The 26,259-nt window shown below is 38.7% G+C and overlaps 1 protein-coding gene across 47 annotated transcripts in view; it reads right to left on the bottom strand.

Moving 5' to 3' along the window:
• Positions 1-2,622: 2,622 nt before the first annotated feature.
• LOC18436670 (RING/U-box superfamily protein) overlaps positions 2,623-26,259 on the bottom strand; it is a 93,881-nt gene continuing 70,244 nt past the window's right edge. For 26 of the 47 annotated variants that reach the window (XR_016044669.1, XM_088852155.1, XM_088852162.1 and 23 more), the window contains 2 exons: positions 20,123-20,186; positions 2,623-2,873 (listed from right to left, as the gene is read on the bottom strand). Coding sequence is in view for 45 of the 47 variants with exons in the window: in XM_088852155.1 (XP_088708281.1) it covers positions 2,637-2,873; positions 20,123-20,186 (301 nt within the window). In the remaining 2 variants the exon portion in view is untranslated. Of the gene's footprint in view, positions 2,900-20,122; positions 20,187-26,259 lie in introns of all 47 variants that reach the window. The other 21 variants (XR_016044668.1, XM_088852170.1, XM_088852175.1 and 18 more) reach the window with 1 other exon arrangement.

Here is a 26,259-nt window from a genome sequence, read left to right as displayed (position 1 = left end):
CGATTTCGAGTGGATCTTACTGTGTCCAAGAACACTGATCCCAAGACGCCTTAATCCTTGTCTCCCTGCCGCTACTCCTTTTCCGTATGCATGAGGGCAGATTGGACCAGCTGTATTCGTAAGTACGACAATTTTAAGTTATGGGCAAAATGTATCACCCATTTTTTTTAAGGAGTGGTTTGCATAAGGTTGCAAACTTAAACAACTAAGGTAAAGTGCACCTTTAAACTTTGTCGTGAGATATAGTTTTGACGTAAAAAAATTCTTAGGATAGTACAAGAGTCTATTTTTATTTTTAATAATAACATTTTAAATTTAAAAAATTGTTCAAATCAAACAAATCTATAAACACGTGAAAAACTTGAAAATTGACAATCTAGATCATATAAGGTGTACTATTAGGACTTAAATCTCTTTTTGTCCCCATATCTTTATGTCTCAATGTCAAGATGGTTCATTGAAGTTTTTCTAACAACAAGACAACTTTTGCCAAGGATTTTAGATGTGCATCTTAATTCTACATTTTAAAATGTCAACCTTATTGTTTAGCCACAATTTGCAGCCTCTTTCGCACAGTCGGGTGCAAATTGGGAGCATTGCTGATTAGTTGCTCCATTGTTCCAAATAAAGAAAATTTATGTAGATATCCTTTATATTTTGCATAATTAAAAATTTGCCTTCAATATTTCATATTTTACACTCATATCCCACTCTTTTATAGTATATATTGTATTCAATTTTTAACTTTTTTGTATATCATAGTAAGCTCAAATTTTGGGCAATTTTCCGCATCTCATGGCTGGCCCGAGAGCTGCAAAACGGGCATATAAAAACCGTGCCCGCACACGGCACTTAGGCTCTTTGGTACATCGCACACACGCGCGCACCGCGGTGGGTTCACCAAGCTCGAGCCTGCCCACCACCCGTAGGCCACCGCGGAGCCCTCAACCCATACGGCGTGGGTGCACCATGCTCGGGCTAGCCGGAGGCCCTCGCGGCTCCGTGTGCGCACAAGAGGTTCGGAGTTAGTGCCTTGTGAACCTTCGGATATCCAGGCCCCGCTGGTAGCTAAAGGGCATACCTTAGACACCAATCACCTCAGAAGGTCAGAAGGAACCCCGTGCAAGCGCACACATCTCGATGCCAACCACCAACAATTGTGTGTGTGTGCCGAGCATCCCACCGTGCGCCTAGGCACACACCTCGGTGCCCACCATGGGTGTGCCTTGTACGCGCAACCCGTAGGCCACTGCAGAGCCCTCAACCCATACGACGTGGGTGCGCCATGCTCGGGCTGCCCGGAGGCCCTCGCGGCAAAATGTGCTTCTACGCCCAACCCGATGCCCACCGACCATGCTGCGTGGGTGTGCTACGCTCGGGCATCCAGCCGGCCGTCGAGGCCCCCTGCCCTCAACCGTGCGTGTGGTGATGCACCTAGACAGGCAACGCAGCGCAATGAAGTGGTATGGGTCATGCTTAAAGAAAACGTTGCTCCATTGCTCCAAATAAAGAAAATTTATGTAGATATCCTTTATATTTTGCATAATTAAAAAATTGCCTTCAATATTTCATATTCAATTATGCTTCTCAACACCATGCACTTGTAAAAACTACAAAAATAATAAATTTAAATAAATAAAATGACCAAAACTTCCGTAAAATTTGCACAAGTTTTTTTTATCATTTTATTTTGGTATGCTCCCCCTACAGTATAAAACTTATATGCTTCCCCCTATCCAACCATCCATTTTGAATGGACAGCTAAGATGACCGATCACAATGTCATGTCTCTGCACAATTTTATTTTCAATTATTTTTTTACAAACTACTTTGACACCAAATTTAGATGTCCACTCCTCTCTTAAATTCGTCTGGTAAAAAATATAAAATAAATATTCTAAATAAAATAAAATAACCAAAATACCCCTAAAAATTTCAAAGGGTATCTTGATCATTATATTTTATCGAACAATTGTTTTTAATATTTTTTTTCAAGTGCGCCGCAATGAGATGATGGCCCGTACCAAATTTTACATTCATATAATTTGTATAATAAAACTAAAAATAAAATACTCTGACGCATTAGATCTAGATCAAACAGTAAGTGATACACTTGATCTAAATTAGACGACTGGATGGGGGCAGCGTATTATGCTTTTATGTTGTAGGGGACATATATAAACCTTTCCTTTTGATTTTTCTTTTAAGTATTTTTATATATTTTGCAATTCATGATTGTGAGAAATATGTGCACACAAAACAATAAATATTGGGAATATTTTCATAAATTTCCCTTAAAAATACCCTAGAAGTCCGTTTAGTGGTCCGCCAATATCTGTTTTTTACGGTACTCCGATGAACTCGAGATACAACCAATTCTCCATCCATCCAGTAGAAACAGGCAGTGTTCTTGATTTCAATACCACATGCCATCTCTCTAATCATACACACTTCATGGAATGCATACATCTCATACCAGAAAATATTTTTTTTTTTTGAAGTTGTCAACTGCTCATACCATAAAACATTTAAAACCTTGATTGATGTATAATTCTATGGATTGTTAAATACATTCATATCATCATAGCATAAAACATTGAATGCAACAAGTGCCTCATAATACACCACCCAATCTTCTACATCTTCAGAAATGGAGAAATGATACTGACGAAGCACTGACCAATATGAGATAAAACATTTATGCAAAACCGACATGTGATAAAAACCTTGTATACAATCATTATATTGGAATGTTGTTTGGATGAAACTAATGCGGATTGCCCCTTGATGGACGGCAGACATGGTTTCTTTTGCGTGCATGTTCGGTATTGTGATGCTGTGTGCGACATGTATAGCCATACCAACAATCCTCCCTATTTGCAGCATCAGGTGGAAAAAACTGTAATGCAATGAGGAAATCATAAACACAGACTGGGCTACAAGATAATAAGGCATGTGCTATCAATAAATTTTAGTATATAGCCCTAGAATTCAAATCGGTTGACCAATAAACTAAATTTATATGTATGATAACTATAGAGCACACGATTTATATGCCGAACAAAATACAGGCAGGCCATCTACCAGCCCTTCTTCAGAAGTGGATGGGGAGGATAAAACATTTGCATGGACTTAACAGACATTTATGTGGTACAGCGGATCATCTCCGCCATCCCTTCTAAAAAGAACAATGCATTGCCAGTCGCTCAATCCACGTACTTGTAAAATTGGAGACACAACTAGTGAACCTATTATTACACCTCCTAGTGGGAGGAATAAAACAGTCCAATACATCAAATATATTTTTTACACAGCATCAGAGCAAAAGATCTTTGAATTTCTCTGCTCACTAATAGTTGTAGTAAATCACTTGGAGAAAAGAAAAAAAAGATAGATGTACTAAATCCACATGTTTCCAAGAATTGAGATTTAAAATAGATAGTGTAATGCTCCGAAAGGAATGAGAATGGCATCACATGATAAACATTCAGTTGCCAACACATATTGCTGAGATGTCATTTTCCATTTGGATCAAAAGAAACCTTACTTTTCATGATTGGTTGCATAAATATAGGCAAGAGCCTATCTAATGCTTTTCGATAGAAGTTATCGTTATACCATGTGTAAGTACTGCGTTTCAATTAGCAGATCTTCTCACCAAACCTCGACTAGTATGTTGCTCTAGTGCAATATGTTGCGGGCAATATGCGTGCATATTGGTATACTATAATCCTCTGCTCAATCGTAAGACCACTTGAAGTCATTCGCCCAGATTGGCTGGAGAACAAGTACTGGTCATTCTACCTTACATAGTTTGTTACCCATTTAATTATTCTCTCACATTTGATCTCAAGGTCTCATAATAAGAAATGCGCGAGATCCACTTATTTGGAACCAAATTAAAGTCCAACCAAGAAATATAATGTAATCCCTTCCTTTAATCAATGAACTAGGAGATCCATGGATCTCTTATTTTTTTCTTTTTTCTTTTCCTTTTTTTTGGGAGATAACAGATCAATGTGAAAGTAGCGGCTATATAAGATTCACCGATTGTAAATTCAGAAGTTCTCATTTTCTTTTATTCAGAACTGGGTAATTCTACTTAAAATGCGAAAATTACACAGCAAAAGTAGAAAATAAAACCTATGAATCTTAGTTGTTACTGCTTCAAAGAAAACAAACTTTATTGATAAAATTGACTTACAATTCTAAATCAATTAGGACTTTTAACTTAAATAGGAATCCTATTACAACTAGGAATTGTAATACAAATAGGAATAAAGAACCATAATAACTGAAAAAGAATAAACTGAAGGGGAAAAAAGAATGTTGGGAAGACTTACCTGAATTTTGCTGAGGGTCACCCCTGTAGGACTTATTGTTGGAAATCACATATTTTGTGGGATTGATTGAGATTCATCCATATTATGTGGGATTGAGATATTCCCATATTATGTGGGATTGAGATATTTCCATATTTTGAGGGATTGAGATTTATATTGATAAGTTTCCTAAAGGAAATAGAAATCCAAAAAGATTAGGACACTTGAGATATATGTACATCAATAGGTAGTTCCTATTTAGTATGGACTCCTAATCTTTATATATATGGGATAAAAGTGCAGAGAATTCGTGTGCCCTATTTGGGTCACCATATGAGAATGGTGGTTCCTTTAGAGAGAGAGGGAGATAGAGCCTCCTATGCATAAGATGCAATTTCCTCTTAGAGAGAAGAGAGCTTCCGATGAAGAGAAACACTGATGATGCCTCCTGAAGACTCCTGCAGAGTGAAAGGTTGGTTTCTTGTAGAGAAGCGGTTCCCATGGAGATTTTGGGTTGTTTCCCCTTTTAGTGAGATAAAGTCTCGTTTGCTCTCAAAGTTGTTCTCTTCCTAGACAGTGGTCTAGTTATGGAATACAGAGGAGAGATTGACATGGTGCTATTTGGGAGAGCAGGTTTAAAAGGGTTTGCTCGACTGTGTTTTTGTCGAGGTTTGTTCCAAAATCTTTGATGTAACTTTCATTGGTATAGTGGAATTCAGTTTGTCGCGCCTGTGGATGTAGACCCTCTGGGGTGAACCACATAAATCTTTTGTATTCTTGTGGTATGTGTTTTATGCTTATTTTTCATACTTTATTATTTGTCAAATATTAACCCATCGGGTTTAGAGCTTCCGCTCACAACACATATCACCCGCACCCGACCACCAGACCGATGGTGCATTGATCCTTGGCCTTACTAGAGTCCTCCAAATCTGGAGCACCTATGACAACACCCTCTATAAAAAAAACTGGGGCTGAAAACATGGACAACTATTGGGTTTCGTTTCAACTCTTAGACCTTGGGCTATGTGCCACAATGGCAACAACCCTGACCTCAAGGCTAAATGGGCTGGGCATGCCACTTTCTCAAGCTAGCTTGGGTGGTCAAGCCACCTTCTATGGCCCTGCCTAGCTAGGGAGTGCCTAGCCCAGAGAGAGAGAGAGAAAAAGTATGAGAGGGGCGTGGAAGATAGAAGGAGACACAGAGGTCTGAAAAACAAATGGTGGGAATGAAAGGGGTTCCCCCCTTTACACAAGGCCTCATGGTCTTAAGGATGCCAACTTCTAATAAGCCTCAAATTAGACCAAGGAGTTCAAGATAATCTATGAGTTGAAGAGAGAAAAAAAATCTGAGTCATCCATTCTTTAGAACAGCCATCATGGTCAAGAACGAATCCTAGAACAATTATCCCATAGATCCTTAACCCATATCGACTTCTAGTCCAACATGGGTTTTCTAGACCAACATGGATTAGATCTTCTAGAAAACCAATCTACTTTAAATTTCTATCTCACATAAAAAACTATTTCTATCTTAGAAATCCAAAAATTCAATTTTTCTACCAAGATTTTCTACTTTAAAATAGATTCAAATATCAAAAAAACAAAAAAAAGAAGGAAAGGGACGTCCAAAGAAGAATGAAAGATGTGAGAGGAAAAATTGCTTCACGTCTCTCACTCGTGTGAGGCATCGACATGTGGAGGGCTAGGCCCTTGGCACCCCCTCATGGGTCCCACATAAAAAAAAAATGCTGATGCAAAAACAAATTAATACGAAATATGACCCTATGGTGTTTTTAAACAAATAAAATGAAGTTTTTGGTTCTGAAAATATTTAAGTCACAAGGGCATAAATAAATCTGGAAAAAAAGTATTTTAAGGGTTCAAAAAATTTATGAATCACTTTAAAAATAAATCTAGAAGTGGATGGTACCAATGGGTCAAGAATAGCTGACATCTCTAAGGCACTCCACCTATGTTAGAATCTGTGATCCATGGTTATCTTCTCAAACCAACCCAACGAACTTATGAGCCACTGTCGATTGCAAGAGCCATGATTGATCAATCAAAGCTTGTCAATAAATGGCATAACCAATAACTTAAGAGTGTGGATTATAAGTTTCCCCTGTAAGACTATGTCATTGAAAGAATTATAGCTATGTAGAACTCCAGAGTAGAAATTCAAAAATTTCTTCTTTTATATTAATTGTTTCTACTTACAATTTCACAATACATTGTAGAAATAAACCTACTACAATCTAAGATCTTAAAATCTTACTGCCTAAAAACCTTATTCCAGTACGAATTCGAACTTACAACTTAAGAAAAAAATCAAGATAGCAAATAAAATAAGATTGGGAAGACTTATTGAACTTTTTGCCTATGGTTACCCCCTTAGGACTTAGCACACCCCACATCAAATCACTTGACCGATGGCAAATCTAATTGTTAGATCCTCCTGAATCCACCAATTTGAATTGGGAAGCACGTTTGGATCACCCTTATATGAAATCTATGGGGCTGAGAGCATGGATCCCAATTACAGTTTCTTAAGGCCCTTTTTACACCCTAGAGTATTGTAGACGCCCCATTTTGAATTTGGCTATTTTTTCCCATTTTTCCCTTTTTTTAATATTTAAATCCCTAAAAATGCCTTAGAAAACCATTAGGGACCATCCTACTCAAATACACCATAGTCAACCTTTTCTTTGGTCCATAGTCCTTTGGACCATGGTCCCAATCTTCTAGAAATCCTAGAAAATCTTTTAGGAATCCTAAAACCCTAGAAAACCATCCTAAAATCTAGAAAGTCATCCTAAACACTAGAAAATAGGAAAACTGACTTAGACAGTAGCTTTCGGGATAAGAACGATCAAGAAAATACGGAATTTGGATCAAGTTCAAGAAGATCAATGAAATCTCGAAAAATTTCGGGGCGTTTGGAGCAAAAGTCGAAACCATATGCCCAACAAAATCAGCTCTCACAGAGCTTTTACAAGAAAAAACCTTGGACACCAGTTTTTGTGGTGTCTGGCAAATTTTTCGGAAAACACCAGATACCGTGGTGTTTAGATTTCTTGATCTGGTCAACTCAAATTTTATGTAAAAATCTAGTAGGAATCATTCCCAACCGACTTTATGGGTTCTATTTCAGGTTATTTAAGAGATCATCACAAAATCTTAGATCAAGAGACCTAATCGTTAGAGAAAACCTAGAATCAGGAAGCCTAACACTCAAGATACCTAAACCTTAGTTTTCTAAACCAAATTCCAGAGAATAAAGCCCTAGCCATCCTCTTAATCTTAGCCTAGAGCTTTAGCTTTCACACCATAGATCCTAGAAGCCATGATCCTAGATCCAAGCTACAAAACCCAAAATTCAATTTCAACCTCTCTAAACCATCCAGAGCCAATATTTCCAACAGATCTCAGAGGGGAAAATCAACCAATTTCAAAAAGAAAAAATGAAGACAAAGAGGTGTAAATAACCTACGGTTCTGATACGGGCGGCACCACCAACTTTGGGCTTCTTGGGCTAGCCGGCCTAGGTAAGTAAACTTTCTTATTTAATTTTTAGTTATTTTTATTATTTTAGGTAGAGCTAATTTTGAAGTAAATTTCCTTTATTTAGGCGAAAAGGATCATGCTGGCATTGCCAACGATTTAAAGGGAAATTGGACTTTCAAGGTTAATTAGTTCTTTTTTTTTTTGGATAATGTTTCGAGGTTAATTAGTTTTTAAATCGTAATTTGATCATTCGCACAACATCTCTATTAAAAATTTAATTAACTAGTTTTATAGCGATAGATCAGGGGATCTCAGATTTAAAATTCTCTCGATTTCGCATTGTAAACAGTTTGGCACCCACTGTGGGGCCCTCGAGCTTATATTTTTGCCAAAAGTATGGTTTTCTCTTCCTGTTTTTCTGTAATTTTTGCATCATAAGTTATAAAAGCAGTATAAGATCCCAAATCTGAGCACATGAAAATCATCTGGAGCTGATCCGTACAGACGCCAGAAAACGTGGCGTTTTGACCAATTTCTTGAGGCGCCGCTTTTCGTGGTGTCTGAGAAACAAATTCCAAAATGCCACTAACAGTGGCGTTTATGACTAAGATGCCGAGACACCACTTTCCGTGGCGTCTATGACTGAGGACTAGGAGCCTAAACAATTTCTTCACCTTTATATGAAATCTATGGGGCAGAGAGCATGGATCACAATTAGGGTTTTTTAAGGTCCCTTTTAGACCTTGTAGTATTGTAGACACCCCATTCGAATTTGGCTATTTTTCCCCATTGTTCCCTTTTGTTAATATTTAAATCCCTAAAAATGACTTAGAGATGCCTAGTAAACCCTTAGGGACCATCCTACCCACAAACACCACAGTCAACTTTCTCTATGGTCCATAGTCTTTTGGACCATGATCCCAACCTTCTAGAAATCCTAGAAAATCTGTTAGGAATCCTAAATCTCTAGGAAACCATCCTAAAATCTAGAAAGTCTTTCTAAACACTAGAAAATAGGAAAACCGACTTTAGATAAAAGCCTTCGGGACAAGTATGATCAAGAAAATACGGAATTTGGATTACGATCAAGATCAGCGAAATTCCAAAAAATCAGCCATGTTTTAGACGCCAGTTTTCGTAGCGTCTGGACAAAAAGTCTAAACCATAGGCCCAGCAAAATCTGCTCTCATAGAGCTTTTACAAGCAAAAAACCCTGGACACCAGTTTTCGTGGTGTCTGGCAAATTTTTCTAAAAATGCCAGAACCCGTGTTGTTTAGATTTCTTGATCTGGTCAACTCAAATTTTATGTAGAAATCTAGTAGGAATCATTCCCAACCAACTTTGAACCGACTTTTAAAGCCTATATAAGGGTTCCATTTCTAGACATTCAAGAGACCAACACAATCTTAAATCAAGAAACCTAAAATTAGGAAGCCTAACACTCAAGATACCTAAACCTTAGTTTTCTAAACCAAATTCAAGATAATAAAGCCCTAGCCTAGATCCTCTTAACCATAGCCTAGAGCTTTAGACTTCAAACCATAGATCTTAGAAGCCATGACCCTAGATCTAAGCTACAAAATCCTAGATTCAATTTGAACCTCTCTAAACCATCCTTAGTCAATATTTCCAGCAGATCTCAAAGGGGAAAATCAACCAATTTCAAAGAGAAAAGTGAAGCAAAAGAGGAGTAAATAACTGGCCATCCTGATACGGGCGGCACCACCAACTTCGGGCTTCTTGGGCCAACCAGACTAGGCAAGTAAACTTTCTCCCTTAATTTTTAGTTATTTTGATTATTTTAGGTAGACCTAATTTTGCAATAGATTTTCTTTATTTTGGCGAAAAATATCATGCTGACATTGCCAACGATTTAAAGGGAAATTGGCCTTTTGAGGTTAACTAGTTTTTAAATCGTAATTTGACCGTTTCCACATCTCAATTAAAAATTTAATTAACTAGTTTTATAGCAATCAGGGGATCTCATATTTGAAATCCTCTTGCTTTTGCAGTGTAAACAATTTGGCGCCCACTGTGGGGCCCTGGAGCTTATCTTCTTGCCAAAAGTACCCTTTTCTCTTCCTGTTTTTCTGTAATTTTTGCATCAAAAGTAAAAAAACAGTATAAGATCCCAGATCTGAGCACCCGAAAATCTTCTGGAGCTGATCCGTACAGACGCCAAAAAACGTGACGTTTTGTCCAAGTTTCTTGAAACGCCACCTTTTGTAGCGTCTGAGAAAGAAATTCCAAAACGGTTAATATCGGAGATGCCAACATTGCACTTTCCATGGCATCTGTGACAGAGGTGCTCGAAAAATTTCCTAGCAAGCCCTGATCCATTCTGAGGTTCTTGTTTATTGTTTTCCTGACATCTGATACCAAAAAAAAATAAAAATAAAAATAAAAAATTTATCATTTAGACTTTTCCTTTTAGTTGTTGAACTTCTTGCTTGGTTGATCCATGTGTTGACCACATTTTAAACCCATATTAACTTGCTGGTTTCTACACGCTTGCACACACCGGACCGGGGAAGCTTGGGAAAGCATTTCAAAGTTTTCGAAAACCCCCGAAGTCAGCATTAACGCTCAGAGGGCCACCAAGATGTTGAGAACCGGGGCGATTGGGGATAGCGCAACTTTAATTGTGAGCGCCCCTCTGTAATCCTCAACCTCAAAGCACCCCACAATAGCAGGACCTAGTTAATCCCTTAAATTGGGAGCCTGGACCTATGTGGATTCCTAATAAGACCTAACCGCAATAAAGCCTTTAAATTAGTTAGGAACCCCACTGAGACTTGACCTACCTATAGTGGACTAGGCCAAATTTATTTCAAACCTTTTTCGTGTGGTGTTGTGCATAGTTACAAGTTAGGAAGCTTGAGTTCGTTCATCACTAGGTTTAGGAAGCGCCCACAGCTAGTTCAACTCAAATCTTGGTCCAGGTTCACGCCTAGGCCCGAACCCAAGTCTATCACTAGGTCTAAGAAGGTTCCACATCCAGTTTGACTCAATCCTCAGCTCAAGTTCGCACTCAAGCCCAAGCCAGGTCCATCCCTGGTCTTGGTCTGAACCCACATCCAGGTCCATACCTAGGTCCGAACTGTAGTCCACCCAAGTCTTGGTCTAGGCCCACATCTAGGTCCGAACCCAGGTCCATTTTAGATCTAGCTTAGGGTTCCCCTAAGTCTAAACCTGTTCAACCCAACACATGTCTAAGCCCAGGTTTAGATCTAGGTCTAGGTTCATTCTCAAAACTAGGTTTGAGTTGTGGTCAGTGTCTAGCCATCATGTCCATCACACAAGGTGACAATGATGTTATGTCTACAGCCTCGTAAAAGCCCGGGTCAACAAAGCCTCGGGATTAGTTTGCCACAATTCCTTGGAATTATGGCCCAAACTCTAGTCGGACATACTTAGGTCAAGGACATTCAATAGTCCGAGACTCTAACATACCTCACTTTACTAAATCGCACAAGTCTAGCCAAGCTATGAGATCTGTGTAGCCAGGCGAACCCTAAATAGTCAAGGGATAAGACCCAGAAGAGCTGGTCATCGGAGTTAATTGAAAAATGAGATCCATGCCTTGTCAAACGTCCCGAGAAACCCACCGAACCAGGGAAACCCTCGTAAATCTCTCTCCCAATGACAAGCCAAGCCAAGCAGATCAAGGCAAGGTCTGCCAAGGTTAGAGTAGCCTAGGTCAGGCCAACCATGACCTAAATAGTCAGGGCCAAGGTGCCCAGGGCAACCTAGGTCTAGGTCTCTATCGAGCCATCACAGTGTAGCGACAAGCAACTCATCAAACCACCTTGATGCTTTTGGGAGTATAGACCCTGACCTAGAACAGTTGCAGGGGAGTCATCATGTCCAGGTCTTTCTTCAGAGATTGTCCAATCGGGGCTATGACATTAAGCCTCGAGACCAAAGTCTAGAACAACCCCTAGGTCAAGTAAGTCAATCGATTAACTAGCGTAACCATATCATTCCACTAGTCCAGGAACATAGTTATCCCTCCCCTCTCGTGGGGGTACCTTAGAGTTAGCCCATTCCTTGGGCTCAACTCTATCATACTTCCCCTATGGCCCAGTTCTACCATTATTGACTCATCAGTCTGCGTTGGGTAACCAGCCAACTGGTGAGGTAACTGTTACACCTACGACTCAATATGCCAATTTGGAGGATACCATGAAAGCCATGCAAGAAACCCTCACCAGAATGGGGATTGATGACTTTCTACCTCCAAAAGCCTACGTACAAGAGACTTTTGGCAGCATTGAAGATCTCCCATCGAACTACATCATCCTTGACCCAGAAGCGCATCTCAGAGCGTAGTTAATCTTTGTACCCTCCTTATGTGACAAGCTGATTCATCTAAAATCCACATTCAAACATAGCCTAGCAGGAGATGCTATCTCATGCCACTGGAGGATTATGAGCGAACACCCTTCCATTACTCCTAATGAGATGTTCAGGCGATTCATCTCGGAATACCAAAGTGTGAGGCCAAGATCAATCAGCATCAATGAGCTGATCGCCAACAAGTAAAACCTTGGGGAACCTTTCCCTGATTTTGTAATAAGCTTCAGGGAAGCCGTTGCATGAGTTATTGAGTGCACACTCATTGACCAGGCTAAGATTGCTATAGTCGTGGAAAAATCATCTCTAGAGTATATGACGCTCTTCACCAATGGTACGATTCTCTACTCGTTTAACTCCATGCTTGAAAGAGCCTCATGTTACGAATGAGCCAAGAAGAAGGAGGCTAACGTTGTTAACAATCCGATGATATCCAAACCCCCACAAGAGGAGAGGGAAAGAGAGGTCTCATCCAATAAATAAATCAACATGATTGATGACAAACCTCAAAGGAAAAGCAAGGGTCACTCTACCACATGGCGGATGCAGATTTCCACGCCAAGGGAATTCACTCCCATCGACAAGCCTATGACCAGTGTTCTTAAGAAGTTGCTTAAAGCAAGGCTTGTAGAATTATTTGCAGTAGTTAGGGTTCCTCCCTTCCACGAGGGAGATACACCTCAATGGTGTGGGCATCAAAATTATGCCCATTACATCGAAGAATGTCGAGCTTTCAGGCATAAAGTTCAAGAGCTCATTGATAATGGTGCGATAAGTGTTACAAATAAAGAAGTTGATGGCAAAGAAGAACAAGAAACTCTAGATACCTCAACAACTAGTATTGATGTCAACCTGTTAACTCAGGTGAATCACGAATTGTGCCCAGACCAGAGGAACATCCACAATGGCCTTGGAGCACAAGAAGAAATCAACTGGAAAGTCTGGTGAATGAAGAACGAAACAAACATAAGCTCATCCAGGATTCTGCAACTAGGGATCCTCAGGATCAAAGTAATGAGGATAACCTTGCCCCGAGCCATAATCCAAAAAGAGGCCAATGAAGAGATCATCACATGTAGAATTCCAATTAAAGATGCATGCCCGAAAGTGACACAAGAAGTCCCCCATCATTGACAATCAAATTGGGGCAGATTATCCCTTCAATTCGTTCTTCAAGATTAATACAATAGATGACTCACACGTGGGACAATAAATCAAACTCGCAAGAGTAAGATAAACTTGAGCATAAGCTCAACCAAGACTCTGAAGCTAGGAATTCCCAAACTTATGGTGACGAGGAAAACCTTAGTTCCAGAGGAGGAGAGAGAGGAGCGAATACTTCAAGGAGACTTATTTCCTAAAAAATCAAAAGAAGTTGATCTCCTAGAAATTCTAAGAGGCCCATCTGGGCTACCATCACCACTAAAAATTCTAAAAAGCCCATCTAGGCCACCTTCACCAGAATTGCTCATCAACCTACCTATATGGAATGAAGAGTAGATACTAAAACAGTCAATTATGCGATCCCCTAAGACAACTCTAATGGTTGATAACGAAGTAGAAAGTCCAAGTTTGACCATTCACAAAGACTCGACACCATCTCAAAAGTCTAAAGAGCTCGAACCCCTAGAAATTCTAAGGGGATCACCCGGGCGACCTTCACGGGACTTCCTAGATGATCCACCCATCTAGGACGAGGAATTAAAAGTTGTGGACCAAATTGGATCATCTCCTCAAGAGGAGGGATTCTATAACTTAATTAAGGCTGGATCAAGACTCCGATAATCGAGGCACCACAAGAAAGACTATCTGATGAAGAACAAGTTCCTAACAGAACCTTGCAGGGGAAGTCCCATCAAACTACTCAGTAGGGGCAGTCTCCACTCATGAAGAGAACATAACAAGGGCAGTCGATGAATTGAATCGTTGTTCAATAATTCCCAACATGCCATAAGGCCATCAAGTTTTAACTCGATCACTTCTCTTGTGCAAGAGTCCTATTCGGACCACAGCACTGAGAAGGAGCCCATGACGGAATTAACTCCAGAAGAGCAACATAAGATTTTAACTAAAAATGACAATCGATAAGGACTAGGGTGATCACTTATTTTCCCCTTCCAAATAGCCAAGTGGAGCATTCACACCTCCCTTGGGTACCTAACTCAAAAAAAAGGCACTAACACCCAAGGAATAACAAAAAATACACCATTAAGTGGAGAAAACCCTAATAAGCTTAGTCACCCTAGCAACAAATTGAAGGACTAGGAAACTGAGAGTAATTCTGAGTCTAAACATTTTGTTCAAGTGGGGCAGTTCAAAAGGGAAGTTCAACGAGAATTCAGTGATCATGGTCAAGGATATGTTGGGTGCCAACCTAGGGCAAGGAAAATTTGAGGATAACCAATATTAAAACCTCCCTGCACTTGGAGAACGAAAGAATGACTGAATTCCTATGTTGTTCCAGGGCGAATCGCCTCAACAAAAAAACAAGAAACACTTCTAGCTCTTCTTCTTCTCCTCCTACTTCTCTGTCATCTTCTTCTTCTTCTTATTTTAAAAAAAAAAAAAAAACAGAACAGAAAAAAAAGAAAACAAAAATTTGTTGGGCTGAAAATCCGAAAAGAAACCCCAAGTGTTGGAATAAAGGCTACCGGGCTGACACCCAAAAGGGACCCTGGAATAAAAGAAGTGGTCTCCCTTTTCATATTTTCTCTAAAGTCTTTTCTCTAAACATCGTCTCATCTCTCTAAGTCAGAATGGTGCCAAAAGTAAAGCCAAGAAGTATTAACGTGATGGATCATAACTAAGGACCTCTAACCATCTGGACTTCGATAGGTAGGTGATGGAGGGACGAAAAATTGGAAGTCATCGGACATTCCAAGCATTTGGGGGCAATATCCTGTATTTTTCAAGACATCAGTTCATTCGAAAACTTTGAGGAACCTTCCTTTAAAATGCAACACAAGAGTCGAGGTTGGAAGATGATGGAATACATGATAAATCCTCGTCTTGAAGATCCCAGCAAGGACCTGGCAAGCTCATGTAGGGTCTACCAAAGGGGTCACAAGTGGTTAAACTGTAAGACCCACATTTGTTTTAAGAATTTTTTAAAATTTCTTTTTAAAGTATTTTTTTTTTTAAGCTCTTTTTGAAATTTCTCAGAAATTGTCCGCGGTAGCACGAGCTTAAACTGCCAATCTCTTTCAAACAAAAAAATCAATTTCAAAAGATAGTTCAAAACGTCTAGCCCTATATGACGTAAAAGGTCGGGTGTAATCTTTTTCTAAAAATATGTATCCCCATTCTACATAAAATGGCCGGATGCATTCAAAAAGTCCACCATCACATGATGTTAAACTGTCAGGTTGATTACGTCCGCCATTACATGATAAACTGTCAGGTTGATTATGCTCGCCATCACATGACATTAAAGTATCGGGTTGATTACATCTGCCATCACATGACGTTAAACTGTCGGATTGATTACGTCCGCCATCACATAATGTTAAACTGCGGGTTGATTACGTCCATCGTTGCATGACATTAAACTGCTTAGAGGGCTCCATGGTAACATGAGCTAAAACTGTTAACCAAAATTTTCTTTCATAAAATATCACACCCTTTTTCAAGATTTCCCCTATGTGTTGTGTTTTCAATAACCTTAATTTCTTTCTTAAAATCGTACTCCCGAACTCATGGTCTTGTTTCAAAAATTTCTATCTACTCTTTCAAAATTTCTAAAAACTGTTTTCTAAAACGAAAGAGTTGGAGAACCCATAAATGATGTTGCCGCATTGTTGCCTTCTCTAAATCTCTTTGAAATTCATTGAACCTATTTCTTGGAAGTGAAACAGAAAAAATATGAACTTTCCCAATAAAAAGCCTTCTTAAGCCTTAGGAAACCCTAAGGGGACTAAGGAGATATAAGGTTCAAAAATTTGAATTGAAAATGAAAAGTCTAAGGTTAAGTGGCATGGCTAAAAAATCCAGTTCGGAGTCTGGACTAGCATGAGAAAAACATCTAAAGAAAAACTCAGGCCGAAAAGCCTAGGGGCAAACTTGCATTAAGTAGATGAGTAGGATGAACGCGATGTCTCGTGTTAATGTTCTAGGAAAAGGATTGGTAGACCCTCTAACCATTTGACATTAGGCGAAATGTTAATCGAGATTGCCAGCAGGTGTCTACTTTTCTCCGCCCGCTTGTTCCTTGAAGAACAAGGGGTGCCAAAGAGGCGCAACTGTAGACACCCCATTTTGAATTTGGCTAGTTTTCTCAATATTGCCTATTTTTTCTAATTTTTAAATTCCCAAAAATGCCTGATAAATCCTTAAGGACCATCCTACCCGAGTACACTATAGTCTACCTTTTATATGGTCCATAGTCCTATGGCCCATGGTCCCAACCTTCTAAACTCCTAGAAAATCTTGTACGGATCCTAAAACCTTAGGAAACCATCCTAAAATCTAGAAAATCATCCGACACATTAGAAATAGGAAAACCGACTTAGAAGCTTTTGGGATAAGTATGATCAAGAAAATTCGGAATTTGGATCCAGATCAAGAAGATCAACGAAACCTGAAAGATCAACCGACCATGTTTTAGACACCAGTTTTCATGGCGTCAAGACTATAAGTCTGAAAACGCCACTTTTTGTGGTGTCTAAACCACAGGATTCGCAAAATCTACTCTCACAGAGCTTTTATAGGTAAAAATCCTGGACACCAGTTTTCGTGTTGTCTGGCAAATTTTCCAGAAAATGCTTCATACAGTGGTGTCCAAATTTCTTGACCTGGTCAACTCAAATTTTCTGTAAAATCTAATAGGAATCATTCCCAACCAACTTTGAAACGACTATTGAAGCCTATATAAGAAGTTTATTTCAGGTCATTCAAGAGACCAACACAGAATCTTAGATCAAGCGACCTACTCTTTAGATAAAACCTAGAATTAGGAAGCTCAACCCTCAAGATACCTAAACCTTAGTTTTGTAAACCAAATTCCAAAGAATAAAGCCCTAGCCTAGATCCTCTTAACCTTAGCCTAGAGCTTTAGGCTTCAAACCTTAGATCCTAGAAGCCAAGACCGTATATCTAAGCTACAAAACCCTAGATTCAATTTTAACCTCTCTAAACCATTCATAGCCAATATTTCCAGTAGGTCTTAAAGGGGAAAACCAACCAAATTCAAAGAGAAAAAGTGAAGGCAAAGAGGCATAAATAACCCGCAGTCCTTATATGGGCGGCACCACTAACTTCGAGCTTCCTGGGTCAACCAGCCCGGGCAAGTAAACTTTCTTCTTTAATTTTTATTTAATTTGATTATTTTTGGTAGACTTAATTTTGCAGTAGATTTCCTTTATTTTGGCGAAAAATATCATGCTGGCATTGTCAACGATTTAAAGGGAAATTGGCCTTTCGACGTTAATTAGTCTTTAAAATCGTAATTTGACCGTTCCCATGGCAATTCTATCAAAAATTTACTTAATTAGTTTTATAGCTATAGATCAGGGGATCTCAGATTTGAAATTCTCTCGATTCCGCATTGTAAACAAGTATGCAACTGAGTAGCACCTAACCTAGCCTAAGTCTGGGCTGAGCGTGTTCCCTTATTCTCTTGAGAGGTGCGTCCCACCCCAATATCCTTACTGAGGGTGGCGTGCCACCTAGAGAGGAAAGAGATAGCAAGAGAGAGAGAGACTGAGAGAGAGAGAGAGAGACGGCATCTAGAGGGGAGAGAGGGGCTCAAGTGTGTTGAGAATTAGGGGGCTTCCTCCTCATATAGACCTCACCCTAGGATGTTCCAATCTGATAATCTAAAAACATTTTGGTAATCTATGAGTTGAGAGAGAAATAATTTGAACCATCCATCATTGAAATCAGCCATTATGATTTAAATAGGATTTTAAGTACCTTTATCCCCTGAATTTGGACCCATATCCGCTTCTTATCTATCTAAGACTTTTAACCAGTCAAAGTTATCTCTAGAATTATCTAGAATTCCTTTTATCTCACAAAAGGATATTTAGGAATTCAAAATAAAAAATAAAACTTGGTCAAAATAATTTAGATTCCATGAAAATCTCACAAAAGATTCTCAAAGACATCTTAGGATATTTTCAACTAACCAAAACAATGTATTTCACAATTAAAAATAACACCCACAAGGTTCCCAAATTTATGGGAAACATGAGCGTCCCAGTACGTGGGGCGTGTGGGCCATGCGAGCCCCTCATTCCACTCCACGTGAACTCCACACATTTGAGGGCTAGGCCCATGGCCACCCAGGTGGGTCACACCAGGTTTAGACATAATTTTGAAAATCTCCCCATGTCAAAATAATTTTCAATATAACCTTTTGGGGCTTTTTATTCATTTAAAACAATTTTAAAATACTGAAAATATACATAAATCATAGAAACATAAGTTTAGTTAAAAACAATATTTCTGTAATTTTTAAAAATTTTAAATACATAGAAATACCCCTAGAAGTGGATTGGTACCAAAATGTCAAAAATTAAGTGACTACTAAGGCCACCAGTGCCAAGATCCATGATTCACTATTGTCTTCTCAAACTAACCGAACAGGTCCCGTGACCCAAAGGTAGTGTACAGGGGCTCATGATTGGCCCATCAAATATAGTCAATAGACAGTGGAACTGTAGTATATGGACTATAGGTTCCCGCCACAAGAGCAAGTCAAATGCACATATCACTATAGTGCAATGGGTTTCCCTTGATGCATATGTACATGGATCACTCTATAGGTTTGCTTCCCAAAAATGCATCTATCATATGTACAATGCTGTTTGGAAGTGTTTTTTACGGATTTGGCCCTCACTCTTATAAGCTTACATCTGCACAAAAAAGACCACAAAGTTCTCCTGGCCCACAAATGTCTTTGGGCACTCTCCGAACTCAAGAAAGGATGACACTCTATAAACCCTCATCAGTAGTGCCTATGCCCAAGGGAAAGGCTTTTGGGCATTGACTTGGGCAATTGGCCGCCCAACCCTAGGTCATCAACCATCATAGACTCCCACTGAAGCGCACAATTCACTATCATTTTTTATTTTTACATGCTCTCAGAGCCCTTAAAGGCTACAAAACCCAATAGTCGTGTCCATAAGGATGAGCACGAGCACATATCACTATAGTGCAAGGGAGACACTCTCTTATATACATGTACACGACTCCCTCTTCATAGAGCTGCTTCTCAAAATGTAGTTGTCATGTGTACATGTCGTGCAGTGGTTGTTGAGCATTTAACTCTTGTCATCACATACCCATAACCACACACAAGAATCCTAGCAGCCTCCAAGATGTCATCATCTCTAAGCATCTTTCCAACCTCAACAAGGCATGCCCTACTGAAACCCTCAACTGTAGTGCCTATGCTTAGGGAGTAAGGGTTTTGGACAATGACCTTGGACCAACCTCAAAGGTCAGTTATCCAACATTCCTACTACATTGTGAACATCCACGAAAAAGTATTTTATTTTTACATACTCTCAAGTGCCTTAAAGGCACAAACCCAAACACCATTTGCCGCTTTCGTTGCTTGAATAATGACCGATGTATAGGTTGATGTATGAAATAACTTCAACAAAGCAAAGCCAAGCAGAAAAATACAAATGTCAAGCCTACAAAGTCCAACATCACTAGTGTGTCTAGTGGTCTAACAGCAAAAGGGAACAGCGTTTTCGTAATGAAAATGATACCACATTCTATCTCTCCCACTCTCTCTCTATCTCTCTTGACATATGTGTGCGTGTGTAAGGTGTCAACTTAAACTATAGAAGTTGAGGCGCACCTCAAAAATTCATCAAAAAAGGTTAAGCGAGAAGAAAATGTGGTATCAGTTTTTATGTGAACAACCATTGCAACAATATAACTATAAAAGTAAATTACAATTGCCTAAACTACTCCAAGAACTTACACGTCTCGGAAGCGAAACTCGAAACCAGTACAATAGTCCATCAATTACTTTCTCAGTGCAATTACTGCATGTAAAATGGAAAAGCATGGGTTAAAAAAGGTAGCATGATTGAGTCACTGAAAATATATTCACCAATGCAACACATTCGTATTGAAATCAACTAAATGTGCACAAAAAAGACCCAACTGAGAAAGTAATTATGAGCCAACCAGAATATGAATTAAGTAAAAGAAAATGCAGTGTTAGACTTTGTCAACATGAGACCACTAACATTCAAATTAAGAAGATGTAGGCAATTGATCTCTAGTCATTAAAAACAGAGGTAAACTATATTTTGAAAATGTGAATGCTGGAAACTTACTCAAATTCACAAGATGACAATTCTTATGGGCAACATGATTCCATTTTATCTGAGACATGGCCTAGAATGCTAATAAATGAAGGTTTCCTTCCAGTTTTCCTTTCAAAAGAGTCAGCCAATGAATCAGATTATTTGTTTTCCTTGTAAAGCATATGATGAATAAGAGTAAAGGAAAGGAAAATGGTTCTTTAATCTTGAACAATCCTGTGAATAGGGGTGGCAATGGTCCCGGACCAACCCGGGACCCGAGGGGTAGACCTGATAAGGGAAAGGGTATGGCTCCAAAAATTGGACCTGGCGGTACCCGAGGTCTTTTCTATGTTTGCTAGGTTCTTTGACATCATCCCCTCATTCCTAGTCATGAACGCGAAAGACATCCATCATCTCATCCAGTCAGTCATCAACAGCAAGGAAGAGTAATAAATTGTCTCCTAGTTTCTTTTTCACAATCATTGATCTAGCTTCTTCTCTAAGTCCTTTATTCCATCCTAAAGTCTCCCTCATCCTCTTCCTATTAGATCTCATCGTAACAACCAGACACATTGGACACGAGTGAAAGAATTCATGTGCCTCAGTGTCAAAGAAGGCTTCTATCTAACCAATGGAACTAATATGGCTGCAAAGGAGGTACTACTTGCTGCTTCTTCCCTGTAAATGAGCATTGTCTGAGAGAAAAATCTTTACCTAAACATCTTCTCAGCCCCACCAATATGTGATTCCACAAACTCCATGGCACAACTTATCATGTAGCTTCCCATTTGTCATTTGTCAATTGTCAATCACCAGTTATAATTTATAGTCACTTTTACAAAATCAATAACTTCTACTTGTATCATGCATCAACGTTTGCATTTGCATATGAATTTGGTAAAGCAAGACAGATAAATAGGTATATTCTTACTCTCTTTATGCTCATTTGAGTATAATTTTCTCAATTTTTTTAATTTTTTAAAAAGAATTGAAAACTTCATATCGGATCATGTTATCAACATGGATACCACGGACTGTGCTAAGATTCTTTGCACAGTTGATGACTCCATGTAAAAGACGGTAAGAGCAGCCCAAAACACTTCACAACTTGAACAATGTGGTTGTTGGCCTTCAGATCAAGCTATGTTCCTGTTCACTGATCTCATCCTGATCCCAAAGGTTGGCAAAATGGTCAATGATATGGTCGAAAAGATCTGTACAATGAAAACTAAAAACGATAAAAAGTTTCAACAAGTCAGTCATTTTATCATTTTACCATGACCAAGATGGATTATAAACACTTTCTTCCAAAAATAAGATGGATTATAAACATTTCATATATAATATGATCACTTCTTAAAATACATAGTTGTACTATTTCCATAATCTTTTAGATTGTTAATATCTTTTATATTAGCCTAGCCCTTTAGAGTAAAATGTTTCGTTCCTTTGGCATCTAATATATAAAGTTCTCTTGTAGGGTGGAAGACACATAATTTACTAGTAGATATATTAATATAAAGTATATTTCAAGGATGAACATGATTTAGAAGTAGATCTATCGTCTTGTGGTCTATCCCAATCTGAATCCAGATAAGTTTCATTACCATGCGGGCCCAGTGAGGAATGCAACAGCACTCTTAAAAGAGCTTGATAATTCATGAGGTAGGAGAAATTTGTGGGAACAGTAAAATCAGCAAGAAACAAGCTAAACAGAATCATAAGTTGAAGAACCCACAAGTTTCTTCTCCACACCCAAGCTAGGGTTGCAATTTTCTTTCAGTCAATTTCTAAAAATCATGTAGAATTGACCCTCTCAAGGCCCCACAAACCTTACATATTATAATTCAATGTTCAAGGACATTACATGTCCATACCATGATAAAAATGACCTTTATATCCCAACTTGAGCTTAATTTTTTAATGACAAATTTACCCCTGTGAATAGTACCCATGAATAGTACTCATGAATAGTATTTGTGAATAGGTCCCATGAAATAAATAAAAAAATATAAACACCTTAGAATCCCTAAAAAACTAAAAACCCTAGAATAAGCCCTAAAAGCAAATTATAATATATATCCTTTAAAGTTGAATAAAAATAAAGAATAAAAACAACTTTTCTCTCCATCATTCTCCCCTGGTTGGAAAAAACGCATTCTCGAGTTTTGAAGTGTGCTAAGAAGAAATTGGCATTAATCAGGCAACATTCTTCAACTTGAATATTGCAAACATGATCCTGGCACTTATGGGTTACTGCACTAATTAAAACACGATGATTATGCATCGGAACTAAGAAACCCTCGAAGAAAGGGTCACTAAATGTTAGTATCAAAAAAAAAAAAAGGGTCACTATATATCAATAGAATACTTTTAATTAAAAAACTTGTTGAATTTGCATCACTTCAGCTATGTAACACTACTGAACTTGCTCACACTCAGCGCTAGAACATACCACGAGTGCATCTCTGAGATCAACGACTTCACCCTCTTCCAAAATATCTTCACCATTATCGTGATCCTTATTATAAATCAGATCTCCTAAAAAAGATCTTGTTGTTCATCTGAGTATATATCAAAGATTGGTGGTGAATCCCAATCTACAACTTGCTGATTTTCTATGCAATCTGTGTCAAACTAAAAAACCTCATCCTTCAAATCGAAAACCCTAGAGTGATGTACCCCACGTCTAGGTCTCTGGTCGCTATCCTCATCACCCGACTTCACACGCAGAGCGCAAAAGTGAAAAAGGCTTGTACTCGAGATCCTTTTGGGCTAAAAGATCACCGTCTTGCCCATTATTAAGGCCCATGAACAGCTACACCAGCTGTTGCACTTGCCTTTCAAGTTCCTCTATGATATCTATAGGATCTCGGAGTAGATCTATAAAAATCCCTCTAATATGGCCCCTTCTCGTTGCCATAGGTTTGTCGAAATCACAAACCCTAAGCAAATAATTAACAAAAATTGCTGAAATCAGCAAGATCTAGGTTATTTTGACAAAACTTTGGTCAAAATCAGCAAACCCTAGACCCCAGTATAACTTCCCCTTTTTTGTTGTTAACCTATGGCACCCAAAAAGTGTGGTGTAACAGTACTTCCGTACTTGCTATAGTAACTTTCGTGCACATTGCAGGCTCTAATAAACAGTAAAATCAGCAAGAAACAAAGCTCAACACAAGGATAAGTTGAATAAACCACAAGTTTCTTCTCTACTACCAAGCTAGGGTTGCAAAAGCCTAAGCTTTTCTCTTTCAATTTCTAAAAATCATGTGGAATTGACCCTCTCAAAGGCCCCACACACCATATATATTATAATTCAATATTCAAAATGTCTTTACAATGATGAAAATGACCTTTATATCCTAACTTAAGCTTAAATTTCACATGACAAATTTACCCCTGTGAATAGCACCCTTGAATAGTCCTCATAAATAGTACTTGTCAATAGTTCCTATGAAATAAACAAAAAAAATATAAAAACCCTAGAAATTCTTAATAAACTAAAAACCCTAGAAATAAGTTTCTAATAGCAAACTATACTATACATCCTTTAAAGTTGAATAAAACTAAAGAATTAGAATAATATTTCCCTCCATCAATTCAGGATTGGAATACTCAGACATCTAGTCATGTCACATAGTTTTGGTAGGAGAGACTGAAATATCTTAATTATCATCAGCTCCAAATTCTCTTATTCTGCTGAGACAATCTTCTCATGTTTCCATTTCACTTGTTTGCTCAAGTTGTTAACTCCTCTTTGTTAACTCCTCTTTAGTTGCTCCTCAGTTGCTTAATTTAGAAACCTCTAGTATCTAATACCCGTGGGGAACGCGCAGCGCAAACAAACGTGAGCTACTATACCGAATCCCCTGCTGTCCATCGGGGGCCGAGTGGTAAGGCCATGATCTGCTGGCGATCCCTAGTTTGGATTTGCCCAAGATCTTTGGAATTCATTTGTTTCTCTTAGGGGTGGCTTGCTTTGGGTTTGGCGCATTTCATGTCACAGGGCTTAAGTTTTAACTCTTCTTTAGTTGCTCCTCAGTTGCTTAATTTAGAAACCTCTACTACCTAATACCTGTACGGAAATTTTCAGTATGAGTATTGGAGATGTTGGTTGTTAGATCAAATCGAGGCCTGTGAGAAGAATCACGCATGGGATATGCACACTGATTGATAAGGCAGCCATTAGATGTGAATATATGAATACAAGGTGAAAGATTTGTCTAAAAGATCCAATAGTGGGTAAAAACATTGCAAGGCACCAATTATTACCAAAATTCTATGCAAGAGTACAGCATTGTCCAGTGGAAAACATTTTCTATAGCTGCCACCTCACCCTAATGCATCTTCTACACTGTTGACCCATGGCACTTACACTTCAAATAATCGTTGAGATAGTGTTTCTTAACTACCTGCATGGTTTTGATCCAGTCAGTAGATCGAGAAAAGCTACACCTGCTCTAAAAAAGGTATCTTGTGTTTAGATTGAAGTACTCCAACTGAACGCTATCCCACAGGAGGGTCTAGAAATGCACTGCTGTCCTTCCTTGATTTGTTAAAAAAAGTAATGGAAAAAAATTGCTTTACTTTAAGGTTAACATGCACAAAAAAAATAAAAAATGTTTTTACTTCTTGCTGATGTTAATGCCATTGTAATAAGTCACAGTGATGCATCCACGACATTGTCTCTGACGTAGATTGTTCATCAGTTTTAGATGAAATATACAGGACCTTTGGCTTGTCTTGTTGGTCATCTACAGGAGTAGTGGCTACCAGAAATAAATCTGTAGTTTCTCAATGCACAAAATTGATGTACTGATTAGAAATCAGTTGGCTACACTCTTAGGCCCGATGTTAAACTCTCATAACAAGACAGAAACCAGCTACCTGATGACCCCTTATGAGCATTGCGTATGTTAGCAATCATACCACCAATTTCTTTTGCAATTTAGCTTATTATTTTGTTCAATCATATTTCAAGAACCTCTCTTCTCAAAGTCGTTCAACAGGAATATATTTCTACACTCCTTCTGCAGGACCACATTTGTATCTTCAAGAGAGGCTTTTGTAGATTCAGCAAGGATGCTATAACACCTAGATATCTACAACTGATTTTCCTATAATTTTGGGAGATTCGCGTTGCATGGTGTAATGAGAAATAAGACATGGTATCCAATCAAGTGAATGGGCAGAGCAAAGGGCGATGTCTCAGTACCTAATGAGTGTATATGGCTTCAGATGTTTCTGTCTGATCTTGGTGTCTCATTGCTCCCCCCAAGCCACTAAATGAAGGTAGTACCAGTCAAGGGACATCAGTTATCATCTTGTCTTTAATGAGGTTGATTGCCATTCTATTGGAAACAGGATGCAAAAGGAGTCATTTCAATCAATATCCTTCATGGAATTGTAGACAAGGTATAATCCAAATTATTTCCTAAAATAAGTACTACATTTATCTCCAGCAGTATTTTAAAATGCGGGATGCGGCCTAATGCATTGGGTGGGCTGATGCGGCAATGTGGCTCAATGCGGTCCAGATTCATAGGATTATGGGTGTTGCTCTAAATCTCAAAACTGGATGTTGCTTCTAATCTTAAGATTGCAAGTCTGGAGATCCCAATAATTGCTATCTTAGGGATCTATAGGTGTTGCTCTAAATCTCAAAACTGCTCATGAAAAAATTCATAAGATTTTTCAATGATAATCAAAGGCAACTTCAAGCTTCTCCAGGTTAAGCAATAACCTCAGAGCTGGTCATGCCCAATGAACCAACCAAGAAGACAATAGGGAAAATTGGAATCCA

The sequence above is a fragment of the Amborella trichopoda genome, chromosome 11 (genome assembly GCF_054954075.1).
Source record: "Amborella trichopoda isolate Santa Cruz 75 chromosome 11, AtrichopodaSantaCruz75HAP2 v2.0, whole genome shotgun sequence".
Lineage (NCBI taxonomy): Eukaryota > Viridiplantae > Streptophyta > Magnoliopsida > Amborellales > Amborellaceae > Amborella > Amborella trichopoda.
The sequence above is the reverse complement of the archived record's forward strand: the minus strand, read 5'-3'. Positions and strand labels throughout refer to the sequence as shown.